This window comes from Gigantopelta aegis, chromosome 6, assembly GCF_016097555.1.
Source record: "Gigantopelta aegis isolate Gae_Host chromosome 6, Gae_host_genome, whole genome shotgun sequence".
NCBI classification, from domain to species: Eukaryota; Metazoa; Mollusca; class Gastropoda; order Neomphalida; family Peltospiridae; genus Gigantopelta; species Gigantopelta aegis.
In genome coordinates this window covers 8,412,360-8,438,230 of record NC_054704.1, presented here as the reverse complement: position 1 = coordinate 8,438,230, position 25,871 = coordinate 8,412,360, and the positions used below count along the sequence as shown (strand labels likewise).

At 35.7% G+C, this 25,871-nt stretch overlaps 1 protein-coding gene across 1 annotated transcript in view; it reads left to right on the top strand.

Annotated features, from left to right (window-relative positions):
• LOC121374191 overlaps positions 1-25,871 on the top strand; it is a 93,931-nt gene that overhangs the window by 43,262 nt on the left and 24,798 nt on the right. Inside the window, exons 12-23 of the mRNA XM_041501172.1 lie at positions 1,195-1,297; positions 2,448-2,566; positions 2,816-2,907; positions 3,829-3,920; positions 4,530-4,649; positions 5,884-6,031; positions 6,441-6,472; positions 8,144-8,210; positions 9,042-9,168; positions 19,074-19,248; positions 21,489-22,667; positions 25,612-25,749. Coding sequence (XP_041357106.1) covers positions 1,195-1,297; positions 2,448-2,566; positions 2,816-2,907; positions 3,829-3,920; positions 4,530-4,649; positions 5,884-6,031; positions 6,441-6,472; positions 8,144-8,210; positions 9,042-9,168; positions 19,074-19,248; positions 21,489-22,667; positions 25,612-25,749 — 2,392 coding nt within the window. The remainder of the gene's footprint in view (positions 1-1,194; positions 1,298-2,447; positions 2,567-2,815; positions 2,908-3,828; positions 3,921-4,529; positions 4,650-5,883; positions 6,032-6,440; positions 6,473-8,143; positions 8,211-9,041; positions 9,169-19,073; positions 19,249-21,488; positions 22,668-25,611; positions 25,750-25,871) is intronic.

Here is a 25,871-nt window from a genome sequence, read left to right as displayed (position 1 = left end):
AGATGAACATACCTTGTTAAAATATACTCTGTCAAAAAAGAAACGCATAGGTGATAGGGAAAGAAGAAAAGTGTTTGGGGTAGTGATGGGTATTTAAAGCTGCAATGCTCGCAATGATGCCTCATTTCCATTTCAACGTAGACGAGTTACAAGATGCCAAGACTAAGCCTGCCGAATCGAAACATTGCAAAAGGCTGCCTCCAGTTAGGTGAATCGCTGTCAGCAGTCGCACGCCACATGAGCGTCCATCATGGCACCATTTCACTTCTCTGGAACAGGTACCAGCAGTTTCAATCAGCTGAAGACTGGCCCAGAAGTGGAAGACCTCGCATAACAACTGCAGCACAAGATCGCTACATCCGGGTTCTGCACTTGTGTCACCGAGCTGCCACAGCAACAAACACTGCTGGACGCATACCTGGTTTGAGAAGGGTGTCTGCACAAACCATTCGGAACCGACTTTGAGAAGCTGGTTTACGGGCTAGGAGACCATATGTTGGCCCCGTCCTGCGATGTCGACATCAACATTTATGTGTTCGCTGGTGCACGAATGTACAGGGGTGGAACTTGGGAAACTGGCGGCGAGTATGGCTCAGCGACGAGTCACGTTTCCTTCTGAAGCAACGTGATGGACGACAACGTGTTTACAGACACCGCAATGAACATTTTGCCAACAACTGTGTTGCCCAAGTTGACAGATTCAGTGGAGCGAGTGTCATGATGTGGGGAGCCATCTCATACACCGGCAGTGAACTTGTGTTCATGTAAGGCAATCTGACAGCTGTACGCTACCGGGATGAAATTCTTCACTGTCACATGCTTCCCATTTTGGATCAACATAGAGAACTCTTTCAGTGTTTCTTTTTTGACAGAGTATATTTGATAAGCACCAACAGAAAACAGCTTATTAATTCATACTGCTATGGCACCTTACATTTTGGAAAGAGGTGTTTAGCTGTGATAAAGTGCTTGCAGGGTATCGGATTGACTTTTTCACTTTTTGGGGCCAATTTGCCAGATTCACCTGGCCTCTATAGTATATTGTGTGCATAGCTTATATTAATAACCATTCTTTAATATATCTATATTAAAATTTTGTATTTGATTTATATATTTGTATCTTGGCTGTTATGGTATGTTGCTAAACATACATGTGTGCCTTTTATCAAGTGATAATAATTTTGTTTGTTACAGTCAGATGTTCACAATAGATCTTTTCCTTCTCCCCCGGAATGCTAGATGTTTGGTTGTGTCCATATTGCTGGGAGCTTTGAAGATTGACAGAGACAACCATGAGGTAATGTCACTGTTAGTTGATGTGTGTATTAATATTCATGCTTGTGATTACTACAGTGTCATGTTTGGCCTACCTGTGCCGAAACCATGAACCAGAGTTTTATTACCCATCATGCTAGTCTGTGCTGTTTTCACTATTCTACAAACTTAAGTTGTTGGTCTTTATTATTTTACCTTGACCAGTAGATATTATTTTAAAAAGCATCAAAATAAAGATGGAGTGTTGTAACCCATGTGCAAGTTAACACAGTTAACATTTCGACATGAAATTTTGAACAAAGGTCTGAAAGTTTAAAGTCTGATCTACGTGGGTGGCCTCGTTAAGTCTGTTACGGTGCACAGCTTGTAGGGATGAGATGGGTTGCATCCCGTCAAGAAAACCCCCTAGAGTAACAGTCATTAGTTGTGGAAGGTGTGGTGATGTGCTGTGCTGAAACGCAGTTCTTGAGAAGCCATATCCGTCTGAACAAGAGAATATCAGACTAGGGTGTAGTCCAACTGTGATGGTTGGTATAGTTGTGCGAACGGGCCCAGCTCTGGAGGATACAAGATGGTACCAATATAAAATAGGGTATGGTCTAGAAAAGAATAGTAGGGGCCGACTTCGCTTCCTATTCTTAGAGTGAGGTGGTCAATCTTCCAATGCTGCTAGCACAGGCTCGGACAAGTAAAGACTAAACACGAACAACCGTGGCATTCTGCAGAATGGCCATTATATGAGTCATCGAAAAACACGTCAACAAAAATCAGGCAGAAAAATGACGTGGAGGCAAGGAAATTTGCTAAAAAAGAATCCAACCTGTTGGTGCAGGCTGTCAAAATGAGAAGTGTTGTAGCATTCAATCAATTCCAATGGCTGAATACATCCCAGAAGAAAACTCCATTTCAATAACAAAAAGAAAACAAAATTCAGGATTTCCAAGTTGAGTACACGAAAGCACATGCAGTGCAGCGAAACAAACACGTCTTACCGTAGCGAGATCCGGACTGGGAATGGTTTACCCTTATATTCAGCAGTCTAACATAAGGTTACACAACTCATATATTTAACACACTCATTATAGTAATTGTGCAGTGATTTGTTTACTTCTAGAAGATTTAATGTGTTTTTTCTGATTTAGTCATTGTATTGCTTCACTTTTTACTTGCAGGATGGTGGTCTCTATGATGAACTGTATTTGTGCATTTTCTATCTAGTGACCAACTTGATGAAGCTGAGCCAATCAGATCAAAAGAAAGCCTTAACCGACAAATCAAAAAGCAGTAAGTTGTAAGTATTGTTTTGAATTCCCTTATAGTTGCATTGTATTTTGTTAAAACTGAATAGAGAAAAATAACAATATGAATGAATGGATGGATGGATTTTTAATGATACTGAATGTAATGTAAAAGGTGCTATTCTTTGAAATATGGATGGATGGATGAATCAATTAATGAAATAATAAATGGATGGATTTTTAACAACACTAATTGTAATGTAAAGTTTTTTATCTTTGAAATACTGTGTGTATATTTTCAGGTACTGTAACTACAAGTGTTTGCTGGCATCAGAAGTAGTTCAGATGTTGTGTATTGTCCCGTCATTTCTTAGATACCTGGAGGAAGATGTTGGTAAGCTAACAATAAATTAGTTAGATGTTGTGTATTGTCCCGTCATTTCTTACATACCTGGAAGAAGATATTGGTAAGCTAACAATAAAGTAGTTCAGATGTTGTGTATTGTCACATCATTTCTTAGATACCTGGAGGAAGATGTTGGTAAGCTAACAATAAATTGTACCACTTGAGATAATAATTTCAAAAATTGCAGGGAATAGGTTTCTGTGAAAAAATTAAAAATATGAAATAACATTCTTTATATTCCACAATTATAAGTGATTTCAATTGACTTAATTACACTGAATCAGATTAAGTTATTTTCTATTCTGCGATGCTGCATCTCTTTTATTCCAATTCTTTTTTGTATTAACTGTTCATAGTATGTGGACACAGCTTCATAACATGCACTGGTGATATCTTCAGTCTGGTGAATGAGATGTCCTCTGAGACATTTACTTGGGCCACGTGAATCAGTTCATTTCATATTAAAGGCAAATGTAATCAAAGTTTGCCTTTGCATTGTGCAAATTTCAGTGCACAAAGTTCCTTGCCTTGTATAGAACTTTAAAAAAAAAAAAATTCTTACTATCTGCCTTAAAGTTTGCAAATCTCTTAGCAGATTTATTTTATGCAGTACCTTGGCTAATAAAATATCCTTAATTGAACCACATTTTAATAATTTTCAAGGAAATACTCGACATACATGTACCTATCTGAAAATTGGCTCAACCAAAATATGTTCCAGTGTGAGCCCTGTTAAACCGGTTTAAAACTGGTTTTCTTGGAATCATTTTTCACATGCATATAGTAATACATTTTGTCTTGTTGGGTTTTTATTATTATATTGCATTCTTGGGATTAAATGATAACAGAAGAATACAAGTTTATAACGAAATCTTTGTACTATCATTATACATTTTTTCATTTTAACAGCTGGTGTGAGAAATCTGGTAATAACTGGCACGGGAGATCCAAACAGTGTGGAAACTGTCTTGAAGTTGGCTGCAATGTACAGAGAACAACAGGTAGGACATTTAATAACTGAGTCTTAGGAATAGCAGAAATCATATAACTTATAGAATCCTCTACTGTAATTGAGTCAGAGGAACGAGAATACTGTTATTAAATGTTTGCCATTTTAAGAAAGTCCAGATCCAATTTTTGGAGAAGGAATGATGTTGGGAAATATATATTTTCAGAATTAAGAATGATTAAAATTACTTTTAATAGATTTTTGTTTCAATTTTCTCAAATATGTAGGTTAATATCTAAAACTACAGGTTAGTGAAACCACTTGTCTAAATATTAAGTAAAGGTAGTCCTGATTTTAAACAATGTATGTTTTAATTCTGTCCTGGACGTGTTGCATTTGGAACTGTATGCCATGGACAGTATATAATTTAACCTTTTGTGAATATAAGCTTGACAATCAATTGCGTTTTGACCATCATCAAAATTTGTTAAGTGATAAAACAGCTTTGTGTTAAAGAACTGAATTAATGTTTTAATGGTTTAATATTCTTAAACAAAACTAAAAATCAAGATATAATACATGTATTATCATTGGTGGGTCTCCTATATACTAAATTCAGTTCTGAGTTATCTCCCCTACCTCAACTTTTTGTTGTTGACAGAAGGATTCTGCGAGTTTATACGAGGGTGTCTATGAAACGTTGCTGCAGAAGGTCCAAGAACGAGCTAGGAACATCACAAATAAAACTCACACCAAAGGGAATAACAGCTTGGAGCTGTTTGTAAGTTAGTTGGAATATATTGTTTAAACTAACACATTTTGACAGTTCTGAATAATTTTTGTTTAAATGGAGTTACACGTAATAGGCAGAAAAATTATTTTGTTAATGTTTAGATAGATGTTAATAAGAGAATTGCTGTTTAAAACTTTTATCAAAGTACATGAAATGTTGTGTCCAATTTGAAAACATTTCAAACCAACAACCACCTAGTAAGGGCACTTATGGTCTGTTTTACTTTTATTTTCATACCCTCAAATTATTTTGTTAATGTTTAGATAGATGTTAATAAGAGAATTGCTGTTTAAAACTTTTATCAAAGTACATGAAATGTTGTGTCCAATTTGAAAACATTTCAAACCAACAACCACCTAGTAAGGGCACTTATGGTCTGTTTTACTTTTATTTTCATACCCTCAAATTATTTTGTTAATGTTTAGATAGATGTTAATAAGAGAATTGCTGTTTAAAACTTTTATCAAAGTACATGAAATGTTGTGTCCAATTTGAAAACATTTCAAACCAACAACCACCTAGTAAGGGCACTTATGGTCTGTTTTACTTTTATTTTCATACCCTCAAATTATTTTGTTAATGTTTAGATAGATGTTAATAAGAGAATTGCTGTTTAAAACTTTTATCAAAGTACATGAAATGTTGTGTCCAATTTGAAAACATTTCAAACCAACAACCACCTAGTAATTTGGGCACTTATGGTCTGTTTTACTTTTATTTTCATACCCTCAAATTATTTTGTTAATGTTGAGATAGATGTTAATAAGAGAATTGCTGTTTAAAACTTTTATCAAAGTACATGAAATGTTGTGTCCAATTTGAAAACATTTCAAACCAACAACCACCTAGTAATTTGGGCACTTATGGTCTGTTTTACTTTTATTTTCATACCCTCAAATTATTTTGTTAATGTTTAGATAGATGTTAATAAGAGAATTGCTGTTTAAAACTTTTATCAAAGTACATGAAATGTTGTGTCCAATTTGAAAACATTTCAAACCAACAACCACCTAGTAATTTGGGCACTTATGGTCTGTTTTACTTTTATTTTCATACCCTCAAATTATTTTCTGAAGCCTGAAACTTTATATATTATATAACAAAAAATTACTTTAAATTTGTTGTCGCAAACATTGTTACGGTTATATGAAATTTATTTAATTTGTTATGGAAAATATAGATTAAAACTTATTTATAAATTTGGTTGATTTTTCTTGACTAGACATCAAAGGCTTTACCAATGAAAGGATACAGAACGATAGCGGAGATAGCGGAGTACCACACGCTGGGCGTGTCCAGCCCGGATTACGACCCTGACTGTCTCCAACCCACCACGAGATCGTGTTACAAGAACATCAAGCGCTTCCCACGTAAGACATCAAGGCAGTTTATTTTAAATATCTAACATTTTTATGTTTGAGCAATTACTTTTTAAAAACAATACATCATGGCCTGTAGTGAAATGAAATAATTATTTGTAAAAAAAGTTTTATGTCCTGACAATTTGGTACCAAGAATACAAAATTTCCAGAACTGTTTGTTTTTAGAATATTTGATATTTTTCAGTAAGAGCAGCTAACATTTTTTTTAACCTTTTATATTATACATTTCTGCTGTTATCATTATTCGTAATTCATTATTCGTAATTGAAATGTGATCTCCATAAATTACTTTGTAATGAATTATCTCTAAAAACCTATTGTTTAATCATTTAATGCTTGTCAAAAAACAATACCCCCTCAACAAAACCCATCAAATTCTGATTATTTTGTCTTTCAGATTTAGGAGATGCTGTTCTTTTGGGACCACAGGTAATTTTTATTCTTAGCAAGTCAACATATTTCTAATGTAATATATTAGGCTGTTACTATGTGTATAAGTATGTATTGAAAAAGAAATGCCATATTAAATCCATTTTGATGCTAGCTTAATTTTGTTGTTGTTATGGCTTGTTTGCAGATAGAAGAAAACAAGAAAAAGAAACATTCACCTTGTGTGTAACCATGTCTCATCTTCTACTTCTTTCTCCTCTTTCTTATCCTCTCTCTTCTCTTTATAAAATCACAGATTAAACCAATTACATGTATGTATACTTACTGCTCTTGTACCCACTTATTTTCGGTGCCTTTTCGTATATGTGTGTGTATATATATATATATATATATATATATATATATATATATATATATAAGAATTGTTTCTCATTTTTTAGGAATTTATCGATGTATAAAAGTCACAAATGGTATAAAATAGCGTAGCGTAGCGAAGCGATTTTATACTACATTTGTGACTTTTATATACATCGATAAATTCCTAAAAAATGAGAAACAATTCTTATAATTACAAACAGTACAAGAAGTGTACCTTAAAACACTCAAAAATAATTTCTTTCGTTCTTACCGTCAGCCATGTTCTGTAAATAAGCGTAGGAATACATGTATACATACTATTGGATGTTTTGGGGATTTTTTTTAACAGAATAAAAACAAATAAAAAATATATTGTAATTTTTTTTTATTTATAACATGAATATCTCATCCAGTTTCCCTTATTTTTTTAATCCAGAAAACGATCACCGAACTGGGTCATTGGCCCATCCAGCTAAAAATAGTTCCAATCCATCTTGGTCTTCCGTTATGACGTATTTTTATGAGGTTTATGGAAGGATAACGTTTGTTTTTTTAGTGACGTCAGCCAATCAGAATACAGTAAATCGTATAAATTCGGAAAGTTTGTAATTATATATATATATATATATATATATATATAATTATCAGAGGACATCCGGGCATGTGTGTTTATACATTTGTACATCTTTGTGTGGGTATATGTGTTATACTATTATTATATGTACATCAGTGATTTACGGCTCCCATCCCTGACATTGCTATGTTTGTGACCTGGGACAATAAACTTAAAAAAAAAAAAAAAAAATCCACTTTCCCCCAAATGCTACCGGCCCGCACATACCAAAGAAATGCTGATATGCACCAGGATATTAATTAAGGCAAAGCTGAAGCCCTGCTGATTGATGTTCTTAGCTTTTTGATACTAATAAAAACAAACATCATTCTGTTGTTTAAACGTTAGTTAGCTCAACCAATGGTTAACAGACATTTTCAAAATCAATGATTGAATCAATTTAAATAAAAATTGAAAACATACAGTAATGTTGAAACTTAATTTAGAGCAATCAAAGGTATCCATATATAATCACATCTAAAGTTTATTTTGTATTTGTACAAAAATATTAAACTAACCCTGCGTTAATTTAACTACATGTATGCTTTGAACAACTCGGCCCTGGTCATAACTTTTTTCTTAAACTGCAGTAACTCAACTTAAAATTTTGTTTGTGACAAATCAATTTTAAGACTGATGCGAAGATTTGTTTGTCATTTGCACACTCATTTGAGTACTATCATGGTAAAAATGCTATGTGTTTTTGTACATAGTTGAGTGTTTTGTTGCTTTGATTTCAGACTATTGGTAAAATAATCTCACTACCTCAGCCATTTTTGGCACTTGTTGGCATGGATACTGTTCCAGGTATGTTAAACTCAGATTGTTGTGTTCCGAACAGCTATCAATTTATTATTGGTTTGTACTTGCTTGCAACTAATGATAACATTATGCTCCTGTATCAATTGATAAATTTTGTTTGGAAATAGGATACAAATTGGACCCATGTTTATAAAACTTTGAATGTGAACTCTTTAGTTGCATACAGCATGGTATGGCTTTAGAGTCAGGAGCACAAGCCTACTTAAGAAAATGATGTTAGTACAGGAGCATTAAAAGCTTAATAAATGATTGGACACGATGTAAGACTTTTGCCAAGACAAAACAAAACAAATATTTTAGTTAACAACAAAACCAGAATTTTTTTTACAATGTTTACAAAATGTGTGTATATGTATACTGCATTGTGTCATTAGAAGGACATACGAAGAGCTTGTGCCTTATGATACCATGACAACTAGATATTCTTGGAGAAAGAATGTTTAAATATATGCTTTAGAAGAGTCTGAACTGCAGCATGCAATTAGGATGACAATAAATTTGTGGAAAACTAAATTCCAGGTTTTAAATAGTTGTATAAGACCATTGCCTTAAAGAACATTATGCATCCAATTTCTGGTCTTAATGGTGCTATTGAGATTCTATAATAATGTATTGCCTGTCTGTGTTAACTGTCAGTTCCTAACGGTGCTATGGAGATTCCATAATAATGTATTGCCTGTCTGTGTTAACTGTCAGTTCCTAACGGTGCTATTGAGATTCCATAATAATGTATTGCCTGTCTGTGTTAACTGTCAGTTCCTAACAGTGCTATGGAGATTCCATAATAATGTATTGCCTGTCTGTGTTAACTGTCAGTTCCTAATGGTGCTATGGAGTTCCGACTGAAGGATTCAGGCGACCACTACACCTACCTAAACATGGAGCAGTTCGAATGGAGTACACACTGCTGTAGATGGAGACCACTGGGAACTGTTGGAGATAGGTATGTGTTACTAGCAGTCTGTATTTACACAGACCACTGGGAACTGTTGGAGATAGGTATGTGTTATTAGCAGTCTGTATTTACACAGACCACTGGGGACTGTTGGAGATAGGTATGTGTTATTAACATTCTGTATGTACACAGACCACTGGGAACTGTTGGAGATAGGTAGGCTATTAACATTCTGTATGTACACAGACCACTGGGAACTGTTGGAGATAGGTATGTGTTATTAGCAGTCTGTATTTACACAGACCACTGGGGACTGTTGGAGATAGGTACGTGTTATTAGCAGTCTGTATTTACACAGACCACTGGGGACTGTTGGAGATAGGTATGTGTTATTAGCAGTCTGTATTTACACAGACCACTGGGGACTGTTGGAGATAGGTATGTGTTATTAGCAGTCTGTATTTACACAGACCACTGGGGACTGTTGGAGATAGGTAGGCTATTAACATTCTGTATGTACACAGACCACTGGGAACTGTTGGAGATAGGTATGTGTTATTAGCAGTCTGTATTTACACAGACCACTGGGGACTGTTGGAGATAGGTATGTGTTATTAGCAGTCTGTATTTACACAGACCACTGGGGACTGTTGGAGATAGGTACGTGTTATTAGCAGTCTGTATTTACACAGACCACTGGGGACTGTTGGAGATAGGTATGTGTTATTAGCAGTCTGTATTTACACAGACCACTGGGGACTGTTGGAGATAGGTATGTGTTATTAGCAGTCTGTATTTACACAGACCACTGGGAACTGTTGGAGATAGGTACATGTTATTAGCAGTCTGTATTTACACAGACCACTGGAGACTGTTGGAGATAGGTAAGTGTTATTAGCAGTCTGTATTTACACAGACCACTGGGGACTGTTGGAGATAGGTAGGCTATTAGCATTCTGTATTTACACAGACCACTGGGGACTGTTGGAGGTAGGTAGGCTTTTACCAGTCTGTATTTACATAGACCACTGGGGACTGTTGGAGATAGGTAGGCTATTAGCATTCTGTATGTATACAGACCACTGGGGACTGTTGGAGATAGGTAGGCTATTAACATTATGTATGTATACAGACCACTGGGGACTGTTGGAGATAGGTAGGCTATTACCAGTCTGTAGTTACACAGACCACTGGGGACTGTTGGAGATAGGTAGGCTATTACCAGTCTGTATTTACACAGACCACCGGGGACTGTTGGAGATAGGTAGGTGTTATTAGCAGTCTGTATTTACACAGACCACTGGGGACTGTTGGAGATAGGTAGGCTATTACCAGTCTGTATTTACACAGACCACTGGGGACTGTTGGAGATAGGTAGGCTATTAGCATTCTGTATGTATACAGACCACTGGGGACTGTTGGAGATAGGTAGGCTATTACCAGTCTGTATTTACACAGATCACTGGGGACTGTTGGAGATAGGTAGGCTATTACCAGTCTGTATTTACACAGACCACTGGGGACTGTTGGAGATAGGTAGGCTATTACCAGTCTGTATTTACACAGACCACTGGGGACTGTTGGAGATAGGTAGGCTATTACCAGTCTGTATTTACACAGACCACCGGGGACTGTTGGAGATAGGTAGGCTATTACCAGTCTGTATTTACACAGACCACTGAGGACTGTTGGAGATAGGTAGGCTATTAGCATTCTGTATTTACACAGACCACTGGGGACTGTTGGAGATAGGTAGGCTATTAGCATTCTGTATGTATACAGACCACTGGGGACTGTTGGAGATAGGTAGGCTGTTAGCATTCTGTATGTATACAGACCACCGGGGACTGTTGGAGATAGGTAGGCTATTACCAGTCTGTATTTACACAGACCACTGGGAACTGTTGGAGATAGGTAGGCTATTACCAGTCTGTATTTACACAGACCACTGGGGACTGTTGGAGATAGGTAGGCTATTACCAGTCTGTATTTACACAGACCACTGGGGACTGTTGGAGATAGGTAGGCTATTAGCATTCTGTATTTACACAGACCACTGGGGACTGTTGGAGATAGGTAGGCTATTAGCATTCTGTATGTATACAGACCACTGGGAACTGTTGGAGATAGGTAGGCTATTAACATTCTGTATGTATACAGACCACTGGGCACTGTTGGAGATAGGTAGGTGTTATTAACAGTCTGTATTTACACAGACCACTGGGGACTGTTGGAGATAGGTAGGTGCCCTCTTTCCCCCTCCAGTTTAAAATCCTGATTATGCCAGTTATTAAAATGATTGGAAATAGGTAGGCTACTAGAATCTTTATTTTCAGATGAGACAATTGAAACTATTGGAGATAGGTATGGTATGGAGGAATTGCCACTTGGGTGTGCAAAATTTGTTGCGTTGTATGTGGATTCTGACTGTAGGGAGTCTAGATTGATAATCCACTGGGTGCCGCCTGAGCACCCTTGAGGAATTTGAGAAATCTAAGATGGTTTCCAAGATGATCGCCAGATCAGGGAAATATATGTAAATTGCTTTTTACCTTTTAGTTAGCACAGAACAATAATTCTTGCATTTACCCCATGATTTTAGGGCAAAAGGAAGACATTGCTGCCATCAAAATTCAGATTTCATAAATAGGTCATGTAAATCTCAGTCGGTCACCAATTTGGCTGTCATAATCAAGAAAATGTCAATGGTACAGAAAAGAAATTCTTGCATCTAAACCATGGTTTTAGGGGTCACAAAATACACTGATGTCAATGTATTTCTGGTATACCAATTACTTTAGGGTGTCCAAGATGGCCACCAATATGGCTGCAAAGTTCGATTAATTTGATTCATCAAACTGGCTAACTACATGTATGCATGTAGTTGGTGTTTACACAGAGATGTTTCAGTCTTACCTAAGTACCGTACACCAAGGGTAAGGTGTGACAAAGTTAAATATTTCTATCACATTGATACATATTTGGCTGTGTAGAAAATAAGCACAAATCCACACCAGTAGTGCTTTAATGTGTCAGTTAATTGGTGAGTGTTGAAATGTGATCTTACCGTAATTGTGAGGTTATATTTAAACACACTAACTCTGGAAACTACTCTTAATGATGCTGAAAACTATGCTTTTGCAAAGTAGTCTATAAACAAAATTATGGGTACACAGATCTGAGGCTGCATATAGTGTATTGATATCACCTGATTTATATCAGTATCTATACTTAATTTTGCACATTTCAGACCATTCCCTATGGCCTTGGATATTGGGCCAGTGTACAGGTATTTTGGAGCCTTTCATTTGTAACAAAATCAATAACATTGTGGTTTGTTTGCTTTTTTAATTTTTAATTGACGTTATTTGGGGGAGGGGAGAGGATGGTTAATGGGTTAAGTGGCAGTAATAGTTTTTTGTTATCCAGAAGTGCAGTATAACCACATGTTAAATTAAAAAAATTAAATAATATATTTCATACTTTTACAAATAATGTAATCCCGCCTGCTCACATCTGATCATTTATGATAATATATGTGTATCTGTTATATATAGTCACATTCTGTAGCAGACCAATATTTGATATATTAGTATCTCTTATACAGGGAATAATTCAGTGTTACTATATAGCCAAACTGACTGCAGAAAAGTACCTAGAGTGTATTATGGTGTGAATGGTTTGAATGTGTTTGCCACATTGCCAAATGTGAAAATAATATTTAATATGGTAAATTGACCATATTAATCTATTTCTAATATATTTGCAAAAAAGCTAATTTGAGAATTAGCATGCTTCATGAGCCTTTATTTTTGCTGTGGTTTGGTTTGCTAAATTAAACCAGCTGAAGTTGGCTACAAATTTGCTACCATGGACTTTGATATACCAGTTGTGGGGCACTGCCTGGGATGGGGGAAAAACCCCAATCAGAGAATGGGTACACCAATTTTTACATATTTTATAAATATCCATAATTCTATTATATAATTGGTGTGAATTTCATCCTTTATTTACTATAGCATAAACTATTAATACACATAACATTATGTGTGATATCAATTTAAAAACATGATTGGCTGCTCCTAGGTGATGACCCACTTTCCACAGCCATACCATCCAATGAAAGAGACACAATGTAAATTGACATTGCTCTTTGACTTATAGTTTACCTGAAACTGATTATTCTCAGGGTTCATAATAGTCTTTAATTTTATTTTTTTTGTCTTTGAAAGTCTTTGAATTATAATAAAAGTCTTTAAAAATATTGTATTGTGTTCATTCTTATATTTTATTGTTCATTTTCCTTCAGTCAACATCATTATTCAAGACTGACATACCTTTTGCTGGGGTAACTACATTGTAACATGATACTTTAATTAGTCCTCTACTGATCCAACCAGACGGAACTGTTGATTTCGTTTCCGTGTTTCTGTCCATCTGTCTGTCCCACATATTGTTTTCTGGACTTTTTTCCACAATGCCTCAAGAGGTTCAGCTCAAATTACTTTTGTAGGTTTACCATTTAAAGTTGCAGATCAGATTTAATGGGGATTTTATTCAATGGTCAGGACTAAAAATAAAATTTATCCATGTTTGACAGAATTATTACACTTTAACTTAGATTTGTGGGGCCCGGTAGGGAACATGTATTGCTTTAACAGTACTGTCGGAATGCTAGTTAATGTTACGTTATTGTGATGCATGTGGAATCCCAGCCATGGTAAAGAAATAAAGTTGGTCAAACTACACTCACAACACATGTACTGGTCTAGTGATTTTTAGTTAGTCTTGATCAATGTTGAGTGTTTACCAGACTTAAACCTGGCCTTAAACCTACTGGAACTTGATGCGAACCCAGTACCTACCAGCCTTTTACCTTACCACCACACCACTGAGCTGGTTACATTGGTAATAAAAACATTAGGCTTGTTTGTATTTTGTATCAGCCACCTGCCTGGGCTTTGCAGATGGTGACTGATTTGTACAGTCTACTTTCAATAACACCAAATTAATATTTAATTAACTTATTTTACTTATTTTACTTAAGGAAGTCTGCATGTCTGAATATAGGTTATTCAATTAACTATGTAAATGCCAAGTACATGCATAGTTAGCCAGTTTGATGAATCAAGTGAAACGTGCATTGAAAACTAATTCAACATTGCAGCCAATATTGGTGCCCATCTTGGATACACTAAAGTAGCTGGTATAGCAGAATTGCATTGGCATCAGTGTATTCCATGACTCCAAGATCATGGGTTAGATACAAGGATTATTTTTCTGTACTGAATAATAAGAAGATTATTGCCATTTTTATCAACTGTCAGTATGATCATCATATTCGCGACCATCTTAGATTTACATGATCCATTTATCAAATCTAAATTTTTATGGTACCAATGTTTTCTTTGATCCATAAAACCATGGGAAGCATTATTGTATTGTGTCAAGTAATAAGCAAATTATATATATTTCCATGATTTGGTGGCCATCTTGGACGCTATTTTACATTTCTAATGCAGACCTCTTGGAATTATTGGAGATAGGAAAGCTATTAGCAGTCTGTATTTTCAGATGTGCCACTTGGAATTATTGGAAAAAGGTATGCTGCTAGCAGTAACTACAACCTACATATACATAATGATTCATTTGTTCTCATTTCTAAACTTGATCTACTGTGTAGAAAAATTGTAGCTCATAATCAGATACATTAATTTAATTTTTCCAGTTTGCTGTTGGACCATGTAAGTTAGTTACAACTGCTAATAATAGTAACAGTACTTCTAAGCACATCCAGTCATTATAATATTTTGTACTTTTGAATGTGTATGTATACATTTAAATATTATGATAATAACTACAATGAGATGATGTTTTCATACCACTAGCAACTCCTGTATTTGCCCGTGGAAATTGGCAATGCCAATTTTAAAATCTCCATGGCACTGTTATGCCGTAGACTCTATAGATTCAGTTTTGTTTTCAACAGCATGTGTTTTTGCTGTGGACATTTTATTAGTTGCAGGGGTTGCAGAAGAACAAATTTCAATGAATTAAAAAATATTTTGAATAGTTAAGTTAAAATTCTCAATTGTTTAATGACTAAAAAATTGGAGGCAATAAAAATATGCATTAATTAAATTATTATTATTATTTTGTTTTTTTAAAACAAGTATTAAGTTTCATATAATGAATTAGAAATAATTTTTAAATATCAACTAAACAAGTTTGAGTGGATTTTATTGCTCTTGTTAGAGATTTTGGTTAATATTGTTTGTTTCAGTGAAGAGCTGGACTTATTAGATGAACTGAGGTACACTGAACTCAAGAACTAGCTTGCCTGTTAGATTTAGAGTAGATGTCCAGTTGGCTATGGGTTACATATTTGTAATGAGATTAGTTTGTCATCATTAATTTTAAATAGTCTTTGAGGCAGTTACCAATATTACCTTTATCCAGCTTGGTAATTTAACTGTTGTTTTAACTGCCATTAAAATAATTATAAGTCCTTGCTTGTAGATATATACATGTATTAGTGTTGCCTAGAAGCCGCCTATGTAGCATTCAAGTGTTAAAAATTCTCAACAAAAAAGTGATGTTATTAAAATCTTTTTAACTAGGTCACAGTAATAACCGTTTAGTTTTCTAGTATCACTTTTTGAATATTTTGTTAGCAAATGGGTAATAACAATTAATCTTATAATTCTTAATATAGTCCAGTCTTACCCGTTGTATAGGTTTGTTATTCCCAACTAGGCATGTTTTGATACTTGATCAAACATCAAGTTTTAATCAAGGCTTGTTGGTGGTAGAGTGCTTAAAAGTAGCCCAGTAGCTGTGCAGTTTGGTTGATTCATAAATCATTTTTCTTTAATGGTATTTTATGTTTGGCTTTTTTGTGTGTATAGAATCAAACTTATTTTATATAGATCCTTTAATTTAAGAATGGAACTTTAAACAAAAATGATATACATTTGTGATGGGATATCTACAAATATTCATTCATTTATTCATTCATTAGAAATGTGCATTCAAGAACCTACAAAACTTGTATTCATGGACTGTTTACTTTTGTCTGTGAAAAAGGACATTGCACATTAAATTCCAGTAGTTGCCAAACAATACCCTCTTCACAGTTTGAATGTCTAAAAGTTATTGTAACATGTTCTGTATACATGTTCCAATTTATTAGTCTAGTTGTATGTATAATACTTCAGTCAAACAATTTCTTCAACATTCATTTAATATTATTTTCTCTCTTTATTTTATACAAGTCTGTTTTGCATATCACATTTAGTTGCATATGTCATGTGTCTAGACTTCTATCATCATTGAAATTTGTTTTAATACTCTTCCAATGTGGATTTATTTAAATTTTTACTTTGATATTTCTTTCATCAATTAAACTGACATGTTGGTAAATCTGTGCTTTTTATCATGTAAACCAGTGGCTTTTTGTTTTAGATCTAGTTACTGTATATTCCACATTATAGTTCTGTTGTGGGATCAATATTGATTGAGGTTAATCCTTCGATTCACTGCTTACAACTTTGTGAGAAATTTCTTTTCCCCAAGTTCAGAAAATATATTTCTGTTGACAATATGACTTGTATTGCCTTTCATTTGAATCTGATTATGAGGCATTGTGCCTTCAATCTATCAATAAACTGGTCTTCTGTTTAGAGGCCATTTAGTACAGCTAAATCAATAATGACATTGGTTTTTATCTTATACATTGCAGAAGTCATGAAAATTGAAATAAAAGTTTCTTGAAACAGTGGACATTATGATAGCATCAGTCTTAGTGTAAAATTGCATTAGTCTGCATGTATTTAAAAATTGTCATTTGGCTGTTTCTTAGAAACCACAAGAACCATGCAGGTTAACCCAGCTGTGTATTTGCTATTGCTATTTTGTTTGCTCTTTTAATGATGCTTATACTATAAGAAGCACATTTCGATTATTACTACATGTATATATTAAAGGTTAAGTTTCTTGTGCAATTACCAATACAGCAGATCATTGCAAAATACATTTTACATGATTAAAAATGGACATAGAAAAAAATGAAAAGTGTCCAAAGAAAATTGTTATATTTCATAGTCTACCAGTTAAAATTAATTTCCCATCTTCATTTTAGATAACAGGATAGCATACAAATCTTAAACATTATGAAAAGAGTTTGAAAATCTAAATATGTTCACTTTTCTAGCTACTAAACTCTGGAAGTCTATTTGCTATAGACATCAAATGCTACTTGGTACTTTACAAAACGTTAGAACACATTGATGTATTAATCATCAGTTGTTAGATGTCAAACATTTGATAATTCTGACATATGTAGTCTTAGAGAGGAAACCTACTACATTTTTCCATTAGTAGCAAGAAATCTTTTATATACATCATTGCACAGACAGGATAGCACATATACCATGTCCTTTGATATACTAGTCATAGTGCACTGGCTGGAACAAGAAATAGCCCAATGGGTCCACCGATGGGGATTGATCCTAGATCAATTGTGCATCAGGCGAGTCCTTTACTACTGGGAAATACGGCCCGTCCCTCGTACCTTTACAGGTCTTTGTTACAATTAAACCACAACAGTTGATCCCTCATGCAAATATACTTCTATTATCTACTTTCAAGCTGAGTTTTAACTTAATTATTGCATTACAGTCTTCCCCTTCTTACCAAAATGAGACTTACTAATGTAATATTGGCATCATTCCTGCCAGGGGCATGATGTGTATATATAGCCCAGTGATAAAGTGCTCACTTGATGTGTAGTCTGTTTGGGATCGATCCCCATTGGTGGGCCCATTGTGGCTATTTCTCATTCCAGCCAGTGCACCACGACTGGTATATCAAAAGCCATGGTATGTGCTATCCTGTGTGGGATGTTGCATATAGAAGATCCCTTGCTACTAATGGGGAAAATGTAGAGGGTTGACATCCAATGGCCAATGATTAATGAATCAATGTGCTCTAATGGTGTCGTTAAACAAATCAAACTTTGATTTTCATTCCTGCCAGTAAGGGTTTGTACTGGAAAACAAAACGGTGAGATAAACAGGAAGTGTCATGTTCTGCACTTGTATATTGCGGGTAGGGCAAGCAGTACACACTGTTTTCAATCAGTCTGAATTGTATCAGGCTCATTGTTTTCATTGATTTTCTATTCTCAGTGGATTAAGATCTTAATTAATAAAGAAGCAGTAGAATTAATCTTTTGGATTACTGAAGTCTGACTTCATCATAGCTTTGATTAAGCTGTAATCTTATAGATTTAATTTTCAGAGCCATTGTAATGGTTCTGAATAGGTCCAAACTGCCATAATAACTCTGAAATAGCTTTGAATGTGTTGAAATAGCTTTGAATGTGTTGGGAAAGAGTGCTTGTAAGTCATATTCATGGATTTTAATTGAGCATGTTTTTGAAAGTAAGATCATCCAGATAACTTGGTTCACATTTAAGTGTTTCCATGCTGCCTGCCGAGACATACAATATATCTTGTTATACTCGAATATGGTAGATTCATGATAGAATTAAGTTAATAAGTAATTAAGAGTAACAATTCATTACCTACAGCATTTGGTCTGGAGAATGAGAAAATAAACCTACTTCTGTTACATGTGCTATTTTCAATGAATATTAACAAGAGATCTGTTATGTACATGGTTGTATCTCTCATTATCTAGACTAAATGTTCTAATTATTGTTTGTTAGACATCAAATACTCACTGGTTAAATAATTTGTCATGGTGCCACTGTACAAAAATTTCTTCTTTTCGCCATGTTGGATATATTTTGTGTAAGTATCAAAAGTATATTGTAGTTTTTGTAATACTTCTATATCGTTATATGTACTTGATGTGTTCGATATATAACAATGCCATTTGATTTGTTTAGATGTATAACACAGATACATAACGTTTATGAAATGTTTCAGATACACAATCCAGAGCATTGCTGATTTTGAGTATGACTTGTTGAAGAGAGCCGAAATTTGGGAACACTTTGGTTGTCCGAACTCACCCGTACCGAGTGATGCTCTGGAGTCTGGAGCCTTAATGTATACCCCACGTCAACAGTCTGCAGCTTCTACTAGAAGTGTGAAACACAAGGTATGTATTCCCCACGTCAACAGTCAACAGCTTCTACTAGAAGTGTGAAACACAAGGTATGTATACCCCACATCAACAGTCAACAGCTTCTACTAGAAGTGTGAAACACAAGGTATGTATTCCCCACATCAACAGTCAACAGCTTCCAGTAGAAGTGTGAAACACAAGGTATGTATTCCCTACGTCAACAGTCAACAGCTTCTACTAGAAGTGTGAAACAAGGTATGTATACCACACGTCAACAGTCTGCAGCTTCCATTAGAAGTGTGAAACACAAGGTATGTATTCCCCACGTCAACAGTCAACAGCTTGTACTAAAAGTGTGAAACACAAGGTATGTATACCCCACATCAACAGTCTGCAGCTTCCATTAGAAGTGTGAAACACAAGGTATGTATTCCCCACGTCAACAGTCAACAGCTTCTACTAGAAGTGTGAAACACAAGGTATGTATACCCCACATCAACAGTCAACAGCTTCTACTAGAAGTGTGAAACACAAGGTATGTATTCCCCACATCAACAGTCAACAGCTTCTACTAGAAGTGTGAAACACAAGGTATGTATACCCCACATCAACAGTCAACAGCTTCTACTAGAAGTGTGAAACACAAGGTATGTATTCCCCACATCAACAGTCAACAGCTTCCAGTAGAAGTGTGAAACAAGGTATGTATACCCCATGTCAACAGTCTGCAGCTTCCATTAGAAGTGTGAAACACAAGGTATGTATTCCCCACGTCAACAGTCAACAGCTTCTACTAGAAGTGTGAAACACAAGGTATGTATACCCCACATCAACAGTCAACAGCTTCTACTAGAAGTGTGAAACACAAGGTATATATTCCCCACATCAACAGTCAACAGCTTCCAGTAGAAGTGTGAAACACAAGGTATGTATTCCCCACGTCAACAGTCAACAGCTTCTACTAGAAGTGTGAAACAAGGTATGTATACCCCACGTCAACAGTCTGCAGCTTCCATTAGAAGTGTGAAACACAAGGTATGTATTCCCCACGTCAACAGTCAACAGCTTGTACTAGAAGTGTGAAACAAGGTATATATACCCCACATCAACAGTCTGCAGCTTCCATTAGAAGTGTGAAACACAAGGTATGTATTCCCCACGTCAACAGTCAACAGCTTCTACTAGAAGTGTGAAACACAAGGTATGTATACCCCACATCAACAGTCAACAGCTTCTACTAGAAGTGTGAAACACAAGGTATGTATTCCCCACGTCAACAGTCAACAGCTTCTACTAGAAGTGTGAAACACAAGGTATGTATACCCCACATCAACAGTCAACAGCTTCTACTAGAAGTGTGAAACACAAGGTATGTATACCCCATGTCAACAGTCTGCAGCTTCCATTAGAAGTGTGAAACACAAGGTATGTATTCCCCACATCAACAGTCCACAGCTTCTACTAGAAGTGTGAAACACAAGGTATGTATACCCCACATCAACAGTCAACAGCTTCTACTAGAAATGTGAAACACAAGGTATGTATACCCCACATCAACAGTCCACAGCTTCTACTAGAAGTGTGAAACACAAGGTATGTATACCCCACATCAACAGTCAACAGCTTCTACTAGAAGTGTGAAACACAAGGTATGTATACCCCACGTCAACAGTCAACAGCTTCTACTAGAAGTGTGAAACACAAGGTATGTATACCTCACGTCAACAGTCAACAGCTTCCACTAGAAGTGTGAAACACAAGGTATGTATACCCCACGTCAACAGTCAACAGCTTCCAGTAGAAGTGTGAAACACAAGGTATGTATACCCCACACCAACAATCCACAGGTTCCAGTAGAAGTGTGAAACACAAGGTATGTATTCCCCACGTCACCAGCCTATTCTAATGATATAGGTCTTGAACACAAGGTATGTATTCACCATATCATCAGTCTATACCTTGATGTAGGTGTTTAAAATAGAAGCTGTGTATATATGATGTTACCATGCAATCTATATTTGATGATGGAGGTCTCAAATGCAAGGTATGTATCCTGGTATGTATCCTGGTATGTATCCTGGTATGTGTTACTCTGTTTATGGAAAAGAGCGAATAAAATATCCATTTGCTGCCCTTAAATATACACGGTATATATTCTTATTTTATAAAATCTATATCTAATTTTAAATAATGTTAAATTATTAAAAGGTGATTAAATATTTTACACATTCGCAGCTTCAAATTTCGTCTTTTAAAAAAAAAATTATTTGTAGGTTAGGCCACAGTCACTTAAAGTACAACAGGTGCAAAAGGAACAAGAACTAAAACAGGAAATTAAGCCACAGCAACAACCGAAGGAACAGTTGGAAGAAACGTTGCAGGAAACATCAAAGGAACAGAAGTCACAAGAGGAATTAAAAGAACAAAAGTCACAAAAGGGAGAAGAAAAATCACAGAGTGATCTAAAGGAACAAAATTCACAGGAGGAACAGCCTAAAGAGCAACAGGAAGAACAAGGGGAACAGCCCCAAGATGAACCCGAGAAACAAGGCTCACAAGATGAACCAGAGAAACGAGGCTCACAAGATGAACCAGAGAAACCGAAGTCACAAGATGAACCAGAGAAACAAGGGTCACAAGATGAACTAGACAAAAAGAAGTCACAAGATGAACTAGAGAAACAAGGGTCACAAAATGAACTAGACAAACCGAAGTCACAAGATGAACTAGAGAAACAAGGGTCACAAGATGAACTAGACAAAAAGAAGTCACAAGATGAACTAGACAAAAAGAAGTCACTAGATGAACCAGAGAAACAAGGGTCACAAGATGAACTAGACAAAAAGAAGTCACAAGATGAACTAGAGAAACAAGGGTCACAAGATGAACTAGACAAACAGAAGTCACAAGACGAACCAGAGAAACAAGGGTCACAAGATGAACCAGAGAAACAAGGGTCACAAGATGAACCAGAGAAACAAGGGTCACAAGATGAACTAGACAAAAAGAAGTCACAAGATGAACTAGAGAAACAACAGTCCCAAAATGAACTAGAGAAGAAACAATCTCGAGATGGATTAGAGAAGCAACAGTCACAAGAAGGACTAGACAAGGAACAGTCACAAGATGAAGTATTGAAACAGTCACCAGATGAACAAGGGAAAGAGGAGGAAGAAGGGGCACATGAGAAACACAGTGAACTGGAGGATGAACATACAGATGGTGAACCGCAGGGAAAAGGTGATGAACATCAGGAACATGATAAACAGCAAACCCAAGAGTCAGGTGATCGAGACGAAAACCAGCCACAGGCATCTGAAGAAGCAGAGAAACAAGAGCAGCCACAGTCCTCCATTTCCAGAGAAAGCCTAAAGCAGAGCAAGTCTGGATCCATTCCGTTTAACAGTCAGGACAGGCTGAGTGACCCAACAGCCAGATCGAACTCCCTGGAGGTGGGTGTTCTCTGTTAAATCAACACAGTATGATAATCACAATCCCTAGAGGTGGGTGTTCTCTGTTATAATCAATACAGTTTGATAATCACATTCCCTAGAGGTGGGTGTTCTCTTTTATAATCAACACAGTATGATAATCACATTCCCTAGAGGCGTGTGTTCTCTGTTATAATCAACACAGTATGATAATCACATTCCCTAGAGGTGGGTGTTCTCTGTTACAATCAACATAGTATGATAATCACATTCCCTAGAGGTGTGTGTTCTCTGTAATAATTAACACAGTATGATAATCAAATTCCCTAGAGGTGGGTGTTCTCTGTTATAATCAACACAGTATGATAATCACATTCCCTAGAGGTGGGTGTTCTCTGTTATAATCAACACAGTATGATAATCAGTTCCCTAGAGGTGGGTGTTTTCTGTTACAATAAACACAGTATGATAATCACAATCCCTAGAGGTGGGTGTTCTCTGTTATAATCAATACAGTTTGATAATCACATTCCCTAGAGGTGGGTGTTCTCTTTTATAATCAACACAGTATGATAATCACATTCCCTAGAGGTGGGTGTTCTCTTTTATAATCAACACAGTATGATAATCACATTCCCTAGAGGCGTGTGTTCTCTGTAATAATCAACACAGTATGATAATCACAATCCCTAGAGGTGGGTGTTCTCTGTTATAATCAATACAGTTTGATAATCACATTCCCTAGAGGTGGGTGTTCTCTTTTATAATCAACACAGTATGATAATTACATTCCCTAGAGGTGGGTGTTCTCTTTTATAATCAACCAGTATGATAATCACATTCCCTAGAGGCGTGTGTTCTCTGTAATAATCAACACAGTATGATAATCAAATTCACTAGAGGTGGGTGTTCTCTTTTATAATCAACACAGTATGATAATCACATTGTCTAGAGGTGGGTGTTCTCTGTTATAATCAACACAGTATGATAATCACATTCTCTAGAGGTGGGTGTTCTCTGTTATAATCAACACAGTATGATAATCGCATTCCCTAGAGGTGGGTGTTCTCTGTTACAATAAACACAGTATGATAATCACAATCCCTAGAGGTGGGTGTTCTCTGTTAGAATCAACACAGTATGATAATCACATTCCCTAGAGGTGGGTGTTTTCTCTTATATTCAACACGGTATGATAATCACATTGTCTAGAGGTGGGTGTTCTCTGTTACAATCAACACAGTATGATAATCACAATCCCTAGAGGTGGGTGTTCTCTGTTATAATCAATACAGTTTGATAATCACATTCCCTAGAGGTGGGTGTTCTCTTTTATAATCAACACAGTATGATAATCACATTCACTAGAGGTGGGTGTTCTCTTTTATAATCAACACAGTATGATAATCACATTCCCTAGAGGTGTGTGTTCTCTGTAATAATCAACACAGTATGATAATCAAATTCCCTAGAGGTGGGTGTTCTCTGTTGTAATCAACACAGTATGATAACCACATTCTCTAGAGGTGGGTGTTCTCTGTTATAATCAACACAGTATGATAATCACATTCTCTAGAGGTGGGTGTTCTCTGTTATAATCAACACAGTATGATAATCACATTCCCTAGAGGTGGGTGTTCTCTGTTACAATAAACACAGTATGATAATCACAATCCCTAGAGGTGGGTGTTCTCTGTTACAATCAACACAGTATGATAATCACATTGTCTAGATGTGGGTGTTCTATGTTATCATCAACATATGATAAACACATTCCCTAGAAGTGGGTGTTCTCTTTTATAATCAACACAGTATGATAATCACATTTCCTGGAGGTGGGTGTTCTCTGTTATAATCAACACAGTATGATAATCACATTGTCTAGAGGTGGGTGTTCTGTTATAATCAACACAGTATGATAATCACATTCCCTAGAGGGGTGTTCTCTGTTATAATCAACATAGTATGATAATCACATTCCCTAGAGGTGGGTGTTCTCTGTTACAATAAACACAGTATGATAATCACATTCCTTAGAGGTGGGTGTTCTCTGTTATAATCAACATGGTATGATAATCACATTGTCTAGAGGTGGGTGTTCTCTGTTACAATAAACACAGTATGATAATCACATTCCCTAGAGGTGGGTGTTCTCTTTTATAATCAACACAGTATGATAATCACATTGTCTAGATGTGGGTGTTCTATGTTATCATCAATATATGATAAACACATTCCCTAGAGGTGGGTGTTCTCATTTATAGGTGTGTGTAATCAATACAGGATGATCAGTGTTGTCTTCCAATTATATTTCATTAGGTACAGTGCTAGTGCATTAATGTGTATCTATAAAACAGACATCTGGTTATCTCCCATGGATGCATTGAAATCACTGCTTATTCACTGAGATAACTAAAACTGGCAAGATTTCATAATTATAAAAAATTGTCATCATAAGTCAAACTTATTAATGACAATAACTGCCATTTTTAATGTGATTTCCACATTATTGTTAAAACAAAAGAGTGAACTAACTCGGTAATATTGCCTACTTTAGTTAAATGTTCTTGCACAAGAACATAACCAAATGGGAAATAACTGGATGGAACTGTCTGTTTTAACATTTAGTTATATGTCTATGCTGTGAAGATAATCAAATCTATAGGAAAATAAATAGATGACACTGCATGTTTTAACATTTAGTTATATGTCTATGCTGTGAAGATAATCAAATCTATAGGAAAATAAATAGATGACACTGCATGTTTTAACATTTAGTTATATGTCTATGCACAAGCACAGAACATAATGAAATAGAAAAATAAAAATGTTAGAAATAAAACTGGATGATAATGATCTTTAGACTATTGTTTCTGTGTGGCATTAGCACCGTATTAAAGGTGTTATTACATATTGAAGCACTTTTAAGAGTCGTCGTCATTATTTGTTTTGATTTCTGTTACAGGAAAAGCAGTTGGCTTCTGTTTTGAAACAAAAACTGGACTTAAAACTAGACATGGCTACCAGATCGAAGTCTGCAACAATTATTCTTAATGGACCTTCCTGGTCAAACGAGTCTGCAAAAGGAGAAAACCCCATAGAGGTTTGTATTGTTTACGTTGTTAATGAGGCGATTACTATCAGTTATTAGACAGTAAATGTCACCAGGTTCAATGCTTGTGTATTACAACTCTTCAGTAGACCTTTAATTGTGTAATTATCTAC